The following is a 12,137-nucleotide window of genomic DNA, read 5'->3' as shown; positions in this document are numbered from 1 at the left end:
GTCTGCCTGAATCTCCACTGCTAGACGTTACGCCTAGGTTCTGATATTGCCCTCCAATATACATATGTGCTCCACCGCCTTGAAACGGCGTATAATGTCCCTGGAACTGTGGATAACCTCATCGAGTCTGCTGATAGCCTTCCTGGTAGTAGGGAACCTCATGTGTATATTGGTATGATCCTCCCTGATTCGGGACTACGCCCCCTTGGTAATGGAAGGCTCTACCATAGCCTAACTGCTGACGGTTACCAGGTGCTGGAAGTTGTGGTAGGGGGACTGCCAATGGTAGATTAACAGGCTGATTCTTCTGATTCTGAGGACAATTATAAGCCATATGCCCTGTTTGTCCTCAAGTGAAACATCCTCTGCTTCCCCTCTTACACTCGCATAGTGACAGGTGTTACACCTGCGACAAAACTGAACACCTGAATTGTTGGAGTTTCCTTGGTTCTGAAAACGAGAGCCACCAATGGACCTGCCTCATCTCTGAGGTGTACCGGAGTTAAAACCCTCGCTCGAGGATCCAGAGCTATTTCCACCCTTTTAAAAATTCTGAGCCCTTCTCGGGCTAAGAGATGATCGCCCTTGTTATTGTGCCTCTGGACATTCCCGCTAACACCCTCATTCTCATCATCAGGAGCATTATCCGAATCTTCAATCCGAAGCAAGACCTCGAAGAACTCTTGGTAAGTAGCACAAGGAATAGCAGTTGCTATATTGCGCCATTTCTTGCAAGTTCCCCTCTTAAACAAACGAAGCATCTCCCGGGATTAACAGCAGTCTCCCGGTAATAACGGGATAAGTCAGTAAACCTTCGATGATACTCAGTGGCTAACATATCGCCCTGCCGCAGGTCTATGAACTCATTCTTCTTACTATCCACATACTTAGGAAGAATAAATCTGGTCTTAAATAACTGTTTGAAAACATCCCAATCGGCAACATCCGCATCAGATAAGGATTTCTTCTCAAGATCCCACCAAGATTCTACTCCTAATCGAAAGAACCAGGTCGAGGTCTCGACCCATCTCTCTAAGGAAAGATTACCCTACCTGTGCATAACTGGAAAAGTCTTCTCCACATGATCGAACCATATCTCTTACTTCTCCGGTCCCTCATTACCAAAGAAATCATTAATCTTCAGGCGAGATACAATATCCAGAGTATTCCTCAGGGTAGGACGGAGTGAAGACTGAGTAGCAATGACAATAGCTTCACCAAATTGCCCAAAGTCCAAAAAGTTATTCTCCGTTGGAGAATGTGGCTTTCTACGAGGTAGCATGGTTTTGACATAAGAAAACAAGAGTTAAAACACACTAAGAAGTGCAGGACTGTCTAAACCTATACTCTGATACCAAGCTGACACACCCATACCTGGAAAGGTTGAAGCATGTTGGTCGTCACCGTGAGGTGATGTAACCATAAGGGTAAGGGATACAAAAAGTGAATTAAATTAAAACTAATTAGAACTAAACAGTGAAAGAGTGCGTAATTCGTGGGTTGAACCCACTACAATTATTCAGAGCGTAATAGACCGTGACACTACGAAAGAGTAGTCAAAGCAACCAAAGTACACTTATTACATAATAGTGATAAGTTCGTACATCTAAACAGAAGGAAATGTCAGAACTGCCGTGATTCCTTGAGTGCCATAGAGAGTACAGCTATCTAGGTCCTGGAGGGGCGAAAAACAAAGTTGAGTGGGTTAGCAAAACAATGCTTACAAGAAAACCTTTATCTTTAAATATACTAACCCCTCGTCGTAAAACAAGTATAGTTTCCTCAAAATATACTACGTAAGTATGAAAATCCAATATATCAGCCACATAACCAGAAATATGCCAAGTAAATGATGTATCATATGCCACCATAATAATCATGTGATAATCAATATAACTAAGTTCTCATCCATCTAAGTTGACACATAAGTTCGAACAGATGGTTTCTAACACGAACAGGACTGGGTGTAATCAATATGCTCTAGTACTAGAATCACGTGAAGACTGGTGCAAAAGCACATCACATACAACTTGGACTGCCTAATGCAATCTACCCGATAAGACTGGCACCTAAACTTGGATCCAAGGTGAGCGAACAGTGAGGATGTGAACATACACATGAAGGACTAACCCTGGCCCTGTGGCAAGTACTAACACCGGGTGCAGCAAGATAAGCATGTACACAAGTACGTATGAATGCCATGACAGTAATATCACAACCATATAGCAGCATTTATCACAATTTATATCACAATAATGATACTAGGCAAGATAAGCGTAAAAGTGAAGTAAATACGCATTTATGGAAACTATAAATATATATATAGGTATAAAACAACTGCCCACTCACAAGTACATCGCTGAGTCGTAGCCCCCGAGCCTAGCTTGGCCTCGAAAATCCTCAGAATAAGTTTCCCCTATATGTGAAATAACTAAATAACATTAATTAAAGCACATAACGGAAACCTAAATAAAACCCCCATAGTTTGCTCAAACCTAGGGTATAAATATATGAAATCGATCTACTCGACGATATGAACGCACACGCGTCAACCACGTGCCGGCCGGAGGTTGCACGAGCCCCCACGTGCCGCCCAAAGTGGCGGTCCACGCGCGCCCCGCGCCCCCGCAAGTACACTGTACTCGCCTTCATTGCCAAAATCTGCAGTTTTGTAGATTTTTTGCCGAACTTCCAAAGCCCATAACGAGCTCGATTCTCAACCAAATTCACTTCTACAAAAGCCAGATTGAAGCTAGGAATGTGATCTACCGATCCCAATTTACAGAAAGTTGGAATATGGTCTGAGTTAATCGAACATTTGGCCTGAAAGTGGCCAAACGACCACAGTTACAAATTTTCTAGAAACAGAAATTTTCTTCCTAACTTCCAGAGTTGATTTCTAACTCGTTACTTAACCAAACTCAGTGATTCAAAAGCCATTTTGAGGTTAGGAATGTAGAGAACAAGTTTGTACCTAGAAGAAGTCCAGTTGTGGTCGAGGTTGACCAGAAAAATGGTTTGAAAGTGACCGAATGACCACGACTCTTAAGTGAAAAATGGCAAGTTCTTCTTTTCGAGTTTCTGGGTAAAACCACATATTCAAAACACAAACGAAGAATCAATAACAGCCCATAGAAGTGAAATGAAGGTTCTAAGGGTTTCTTACAGTAAAAGGAAATCGAAATCTATCTGAAGTAGATATTTTTACACTTTAAAATTTATGCCTACTCGTACTATCGTGTACAATTTAAATGCGATAGCGAGAAATAAAAAGGAAAGCGATAAGAATAAGTCCACGTCACTTGCCAATAGGGGCATAATCGTCAATACACATACTCGGGGAGAAATTACATAAGAAAATTAGGGACGGGTTGTCATACCAATCCTCAGTGTTCAACGATGTCCTATAAGGAAAGGCACCAAAAGTCATGTATTGGGTCAACGGACGTAAATACGACGAGCCATACTACCTAGCAAACGACATTTACCCAAGGTGGTCAACGTTTGTCAAAATAGTGCCACGTCCGCGAAGTGCAATGGAAAAACACTTTGCAAGTTGTCAAGAAGGGTGCCCGAAGGATGTGCAGCATTGTTTTGGTATCCTCTAAGCTAGATGGGCGATTGTCATGGGTGCTGCGAGAATGTTTGATGTAGAGTCACTTCGATCCATCATGATGACGTGCATCATTCTTCACAACATGATTTTGGAAGATGAGTACGATTATGATGCCATTGATGAATATGAGCCAAACACGATGAACAATTCCAAAACACAAATATATTGTGCTCATGACACCACTGAAGAACCGGTGCAACACGAGCCATTAGAAAGGGATGGACGTTACAATGAAAGGCTCATTCAACGATATACTGCACTTCAAGGGCCATATATACACAATGCCCGGCAAATTGGCTTGATAAAGCACCAGTGGGAATTGAAATAAGCTCAAGATACTTAAGTTCATTTAGTGTGTTTGTTTTTATTTGGTGTGTTTATTTAATTTTATTTGGTGTGTGTTTTTTAGTTCATTTAGTGAGTTTTTTTTATTATTTGGTATGTTAAAGTAATTTGTTTGGTGTGTTCATGTCATTTGAATAAAGATTCTCTTAGTATAAATAAATTACCAAATTAAATAAATTTACTATCACTTTAAATAAAGTACTAAATTCAATAAATTGGAAACAACATGAAGTACTCTATTCAATAAATAATAAATTACAACCCAAAGTACTCTATTCATCATCACTTAACCAATTTGTGGTGCTAGGATGATATCCTCTTGCTCTCGCTTCTCTTGCACGCCTCCTTTGCACCATGTCCGCTTTCTCCGACTTCCAAAAATATTTAGAATTTGGAGACTTCCCTTCTAAAGGCGTGTTCATAATGTCACGATCTCGTTGAGCCATGCTTTCTTCTCTAACCTGTTCCCTTTCTTGCCTAAGTAGCTCTCTTTCTCTCTCATTAGCTTGAAATGCTCTCTCAACAGATGCAGCTTTTGCCTCCTCTCTAGCCTTATCAGTCTCAAATTTCGCCATTTCCCGCGCCAAAGTCAATTCACCTTGGCGAGCAAGTTCTTCCATATACTTTGCATAATCATTCTTGGAACCACTCCTTTTTCACTTTGAAGCCTTCTTACCTTGAGGCGTAATTGGAAAACGAGTCAACCCCGGCGCTTGTTCAGGGGGGCGTTTCAGGCACTTCTTCTGCCTCATCTTCATGAACATGCCCACCGGTTGAATATCGGGTGTACAATGTAAATGGGTGCTGTTCATGAAATCTTCTGGACCAATAAGCACAACTCTGAATTTAGGACAATCTTTGACAATATTCCAACATTTCCACCGGGTGAATGATTTGTTTTTGCTTTTGGTTTTGGCATTATACCAAGCGTGTGCTTAAAGTTCCTACACAATGCGGGAGAAGAAATAATTATAATGAAAGTAGGTAACAAGTAAATAAGACAAACAAATAATTATAATGAAAGTAGGTAACAAATAAATAATATAAACAAATAATTATAATGAAAGTAGGTAACAAATAAATAAGACAAACAAATAATTATAATGAAAGTATGTAACAAATAAATAATACAAACAAATAATTATAATGAAAGTAGCTAACAAATAAATAATACAAACAAATAATTATAATGAAAGTATGTAACAAATAAATAATAAAAACAAATAATTATAATCAAAGTAGCTAACAAATAAATAAGAGAAACAAATAATTATAATGAAAGTATGTAACAAATAAATAATACAAATAAATAATTATAATGAAAGTAGCTAACAAATAAATAATACAAACAAATAATTATAATGAAAGTATGAAACAAATAAATAATACAAACAAATAATTATAGTGTAAATTTGGGTATAGTACAAACGAATGAATAATATATTGTTACCTGATCCGCTACATTTCCCCACTTCAAAGATTACCACTAGCTTGTGCCAAGGCGTCTCTCCACGTACTAAACCATTGGCTAAGTAATTTCCAACGAATGGATATCGATTCTTTGGTTATTTTCCCACCAATTTTCTCAAGAAAACTGGTATGAATAAGACTTAACATTTCTCACAACTGCATCTCATTACATGTAATCGGATCATGACTAATTTCAACCCAACTGGTATACAATGCAACATTTTCAAAAAAACGTCCAATTCGTACTTGCAACAGTAGTCATTTTGTTGGAAAAAAATTGGATTGAAACTTTCAGAAAAAGATAGGAAAGTGGTTGAAAGTGGTTGAGAAAATATGAAATTGTGGTGTAAGGTAGAAGATAATGAGAAGGTATTTATAGAAAAGTAAAATCAATTTTTTTTTTAATTTTTCAAATTTTTTTTCTGATTTTTAATAATTTTTTACATTTTTAAAATTTTTTATTCACCTAATTAATCTATATCGTTGGATTCAAACAAATTTGAATTCCAACACTCCAAATTGTGCCACGTGGCACAACGGTAACATTTCTCATTTTTTAACTGTTTTTTTAAATCGAATAATGTGAACCGTTGATCTCAGATCCAACGGATGATATTAAATAAGGTTTTTTCATTTTTATTACCATTGGAAATCCAACGATCCACAATTTGTAGCTGTTGAAATCCAACGGACGTGGGGAAGCTACGTGGCTCCCCAACGGCAACAAAAAATTAGTGAGTCGTAGCCCCATTTTCTGATTTTTTGTCCCTTGACGCGCGCCCACGAGCTTGACAGAAAAAAATTAAAACAGGCGTTTGACGTCAACTGGCGTCAGACTCACCTCAGGCGCTAGGGCCTGCTTGGGCTCCCTCGCCACCCAATGCTGGACTTCCTCCCTAGGGCAATCAAGCCCTATACTGAAGTCGGTCCATCGAGCAATTGCTCTTGCTAGAGCTGCTCTTATCTCCTTCTTTGTGGGGTTTCTCCGTACAGTGCGCATGGCTAGAAATTTCAGAGGGATGCCTCCGGCGAGTTTGCAGCGGCGGCGTCTCTCGGGTTGAGTGGGGATGACAATCTGAGTCCCCCGATTCAACTAGTTGTGGTGGATTTTCGAGTAAAAGAAAGGGACTCCGTTAATTGCGTATGACAGCAACCTCGACCTGGGTTAAATGATGGCGGTTTCGTTTGGGTTTCGTAGACCGACCAACGGTGGTGCAGCTAGAGGGAAGCCAATATTCATGAGTTACGCGATTTGAATGTCACGGCTGCAAGTTGTAGCCTGGGTGAGCAACGGCTGCGATTTGATTCTTCTGAGGAATCCACCATTTTTCATGTAATTTTCAAATGCCATTGAGAAGAACCGAAAAAGCTCTTAGATTTCCTTATGATTCGAGGAGAAAGGTCGACTCCAGAGGTCTGCTGCAACTCTAATCTGACAATCGAAGAGAGAACCAAATAACCGAGATAGGAAATGGAAGTTGGAATTTTCTTTCTCACTCCAAAAGCATCACATTCTCTCTAAAGTTCTTGATTGATGGAAGAAGAGATTGGGAATTTGGGATTTTCTGGAAAAGTCAAAGAGGAAGGTTTTAGGTTCTCGGGTTTGTAGCTTCATGGTGGAGTGTGGTGAGGTTGTGACGGTTTCACGGTGGTGGGATGAAAAATTGAGAGATAACCGACATAGCTTTTCGTGTCGATTCTCACCGACGACGCCAAATGTTGAGGGACAAAATCAGGTCAATCTTGGACCAACATAAATTTGACTGTAAATCACACAAACACACAAGAACACAAAGATATATTGTTGTTCACCCAAGTTGGGACTACGTCCACACTAGTGCCGATTCGATTTCACTATGTAAATTGAAGGTTACAATGTACATAAAGATTATGGAGGCTAGGGTTTTCTCTCTATTTCTATTATTTTCCCTCATTTGCTCTCTCTTCAAGTGAGGGTGAAGAATCCCTTTTATATAAAGAAGGGTTTCCTTCACCTCCCACATACATCATGGGCTAGGTCATGAAGCCCAAATACTAAAGCCCAATGTATGGTACAACACATCTTCCCCCCTCATACCCTAATGCCTAAGTAGCCTTATTTATAATAATACAAAATAAAACCTTACCTAGAACATGTCTTATAAAAACTAGGAAACATAATAAAATAAAATAACTAGAAAATATATTCTTATTCAAACTTTGGGAAATCAGAGTAGACACAAAGAATCCCACATTTTTGGACCTTCAAGGCTCCAAATCAAGCCCAAAACTGCTTGAATTAAAGTTTAGGACGTCCTAAACAACTTTGCAAAAGGGTACATTATCAAAAGAACCATCTTGAATGCCAAAACGCTCAATTAAGCCCAAAATGTCACTTTGACAACATTGCATGCTACTCCTTTATTCTATCGCTAGAAAATAACCGCTTGGTGGAAAAATATTATATTTTGATACAATCAAGCTAAGCAACTCACGAACGTCCTCCAATTAGAATCACTCTAAAATTGGTCCATTTGGTCATGTTTTTCGTGGAGGAAGTTGAAAGTCCTATATTGACAATACAATTCAAAGTATCAAAATTCTTCCAAAATAATAACCAAAATAAACTAAGATTAGGGTAAAATATATAGTAAAATATAGACTCATCACAACCCAAATGTTTTATATTGGGTTTAACAAATCTCAAATCTATGAACTCCACTGTAGGGCTACCCAAACAAAGCAAGATCACAAACCGAAAAGTATCTGGCAAGAACTCGATAAGTGTCGTCCTAGCAAAAAAGTCAGTACTGCTGATCTGAAGAGCCGCAAGGTAGAGCTGATGAATGGGCGAGGTTATAACTTTTTTGCTAGACTCGATGATGTATTTGATAGCGTCCAGAGTGATTACCTTCGGTCAAAGCCACTTCCTAGTGTGGAAGAATGCATTAATAGTGGTTCATCAGGAGGCCCAATGGTATTTAACTATGCTTGAAACTGTTGACCCTAAAAACTACTTAGCCTACTTGGCGCGTAGGTCGAATAGTTAGTAAGCTAACTACGTCATTCAGTTGAATGCAGGGCGTGCCAACTTGTCGGCCAAGCTCGACCAGGGAGTAAAATGTATGTTGATGTGGTGTTGGGCGCGCTGCTGACCTTTGAATCTTGCGACTGCGGTCGAGGAAGGAACACATCTCGACCTTTATGTTATAGAGCATGAAGACAAGGTTGCTAGTTCTGTGAAGTTCAATATCAAATTCGGCTTTCAGTGTGCCGAATGTTAGTAACCTGGTAACATCTCACTTCGCAGAGAAGGATGATGAGATGACCTATTCTAACAAGGACTCGAAAATCCTTACTGACCGAGACTTGGATAGGTAACCAGTTGGTCTCAAAGCAATGTTGTTTATCCAAATTGAAGATGTTGTCAGTTGTCACCACAATGCTATTTATTCAAATTGAAGGTGTGTTGGCGGGAAAAAGGAAAATAAAAATTTCAAGGTCTTTGAGAGGTTTCGCGTAGAGCAAGAGTTTGCACATGACAGTTTTGTATGTTGATTTGGAGGGGTTTGAATGTCATATGTTGCTTGGTATTTATAGAGACCTGCATGCACAAGTCGTGAAAACTAATCCCAGTTGCACTGACTCTGAGTCTTTATTCGTTGCTGCTGACCATGCACTTATCACAATAATAAATGAAGCTCTCAAACTTTATCTCATGTGCACTAAGTCCACACCTTATCACATCAATCAAAGCTTGATCCCATCTTTTCTATCCTAACCTTTCAGTACAATATTTTTCAAAGATTCAATCCTAATTATGTCATCACCATGGTGGCCAAGAACTCTGCTTCTAGAATTTCCCGCTCTACTTGAGTACCTGATATTGAGAAGGATAATCTTTATTATGTTTTTAGCAATGGTACTCGGAATACAGATGAAACATGTTTAAAAAAACATGGTTAGTTGGATTGGTTTTTGGAGAGTCATAAACAACTGAAGACTGCAGGGAGTTCTCGTCGCACAGGACAAGACAAAGTAGCTGATAGAGGTACAAGAGTTGCAGCAATAGTTGCTGGCCGCAATAAGAAAGAACTAACTGGTGGTAGCAACAATTCTAATATGACTTCGGTCAATACCACTACTGGCCATAAGACCCCAGAACTTGTCTTGTCATGTATTGACCAACTATCTTCTTTCTCTAATATTGTGGATGACACATGTAATATTTGGTAAAGTTTCAATTGCATCTGTTGATAGAGACGTCGATAGGATTATTGACTTCAGTGCAATTGATCGCATGACATATGACAAAAGTTGTTGAGGAAAAACTTAGAGTACACAACTCTAACACAAGTGTTAGAGAGACAAAACAAGTAAAAAAATTACTTGTATTACACTCACAAAATATTACAACACTCAAAACACTCAAAGACACAACTTTAGAAGCAATGACACTCACTAATTTTCTAGAGACAAACTCTAGATCACTCACACTCCTCACAAGACTACTCTTACTTCTCACTCTCACTTGGTTGATTGGTTGATTGGTTGCTTGATTGATACAAATGGTGTGGATTCCTTCTCCTTTTATAGGCATGGATGGAACCTTGGAGAAACATGTAATCATCATGCTAGAGATATATAGATAATTCTACTAACTACTAATCTTGCATGTTGGTGGAAACCTCACCATTCTTCTAGACTCTTCCACCAACTTAAACTTTGCTAGAATTCTTTAGCATGTGTATGGATCTTTCTTTGTCCATGGCCTGGATCCATCTTGGACCAAGGCAAGATTACATTTCAACACAAACACCAATTGGGCTGGTGTTGATCTTCAACACTCCCCCTCAACACCAGCTTATTCTTTCCTCCATGCTGAGTTGACGACGAAATTTTTCAAACTTGCCAGTACTCAAACCTTTAGTGAACAAGTCCGCAACTTGTTCATCTGTATTGATTTGTCTCATCTCAATCTCTTCTTGCAAGACCTTCTCTCTAATGAAATGATAGTGTACCTCCACATGTTTAGTTCTTGTATGAAAGACTAGATTTTCCGCCAAGCGAATTGCCGATTGGTTTTCACAGTACAATGGTACTGGATAGTCTACTAGTTGATGTAGATCACCCATCAACTGTACCAGCCATGCATTCTCTTGAGCTGCCATTGCTGCTGCTCTATACTCTGCTTCTGTGGTTGACAAAGACACCGTTGGTTGTCTCTTGCTGCACCACGAAACTACTCCAGAACCAATTCTAAAGACATACCCAGTGGTCGATCTTCTGGTGTCATGATCTCCTGCAAAGTCTGCATCATAATAACCAACTAACTTGCAGTTTTCACCTTTCTTGTACAAAACACCATAGTCAATTGTACTTTTCACATATCTCGGTATTCGTCGAACTGCTTCCAAGTGAGGCTTCTTTGGATTTTGCATGTACCGACACATCACGCCAACTGCATAAGAAATGTCAGGTCGAGTCAAGGTTAAGTAGATCAGACTACCTACCAATTGTCGATACATCGTCGCATCTTCTAAATGTTTTCCTTCATGTGCACACATTTTGGCATTTGGCTCCATCGGCGTCGAAATCAGCTTGCATTCGAGCATTCCGAACCTCTTCAACAAATCTTTGGCATACTTCTATTGACAAAGAAATATTCCTTCCTATGTTCGATCAACCTCTAGACCAAGGAAGTGCTTGAGTTGACCAAGTTCCTTCATCTGGAAACAAACTGATAAATTCTCCTTCGTCCGAAGAATTTCTGCCTCATCTTCACCGGTTATGATTAAGTCATCCACATACACTAGCACGATTGCTAGCTTTCCTTCATTGGCTTTGACAAACAGGCTGGAATCTGCAGGTGTTACTGAATAACCACTTTGTGTGAAAAACTTTGCAATCTTACTGTACCACGCTCTTGGTGCTTGTTTCAAACCGTAGAGTGCTTTCCTTAACTTGCACACGTACTCAGGATGAGCTTCACTTTTAAAGCCCACTGGCTGCATCATGTAGATCTCTCGATCTAACTCTCCATGCAAGAAAGCATTATTCACATCCATCTGGTATAGATTCCAATCTTTGTTAGCTGCAAGTGCAAGTAGGACTCGTATTGTTGTAAGTTTCGCCAGACTAAACGTTTCATCATAGTCTAGTCCGTACTGTTGAGAGAAACCACGAGCTACCAATCGTGCTTTGTACCTCTCGATTAACCCACCTGGATGGCGCTTTATCTTGTAAACCCACTTGCAGGATATGGGTTTCACATCTCTTGGCTTTGGCACAAGATCCCAAGTCTGATTTTGCAAAAAGTGCATCGATCTTTTCTTTCATAGCTGTCATCCACTCTGAACTCTGCATTGCTTCTTCGAAAGTCTCAGGCTCTGTTGCTTCTTCAATTATGGCTGCATTGGCGTATTTAGGATTTGGCTTTCGTGTTCTTGTTAACCTTTGGAGTTGAGATTGTGGAGTTGATTCTTCCGTTTCACTAGGCCCACCTTCTTTGTTTGGTTGTTGATACACGCCAGTTTGCCAAGGATTGTTAGCCACTCTTTGTTCAACATCATCACCATTTAAATCTCTTGATTCATCTGAACTTGGTTGGAGTTAGATAGTATGCTCCCCTATCTTCTGTTGCAGCTTTTCTCCAAATTCTCTCGAGTCTGGTAGCACTTCCTTCTCTGAGGACCACCAAGAAGATGTTTCACCAAATACCACATCT

The 12,137-nt window shown here is 39.6% G+C and overlaps 1 protein-coding gene across 1 annotated transcript; it reads right to left on the bottom strand.

Annotated features, from left to right (window-relative positions):
• Positions 1 to 10,263: 10,263 nt before the first annotated feature.
• Positions 10,264 to 10,995, bottom strand: LOC126602973 (secreted RxLR effector protein 161-like). Its single transcript, XM_050269763.1, has one exon. The coding sequence runs from the start codon at positions 10,993 to 10,995 to the stop codon at positions 10,264 to 10,266; it is 732 nt and encodes a 243-aa protein (XP_050125720.1).
• Positions 10,996 to 12,137: the final 1,142 nt, after the last annotated feature.

The sequence above is a fragment of the Malus sylvestris genome, chromosome 15 (assembly GCF_916048215.2).
Source record: "Malus sylvestris chromosome 15, drMalSylv7.2, whole genome shotgun sequence".
Taxonomy (NCBI): Eukaryota; Viridiplantae; Streptophyta; class Magnoliopsida; order Rosales; family Rosaceae; genus Malus; species Malus sylvestris.
The sequence above is the reverse complement of the archived record's forward strand: the minus strand, read 5'-3'. Positions and strand labels throughout refer to the sequence as shown.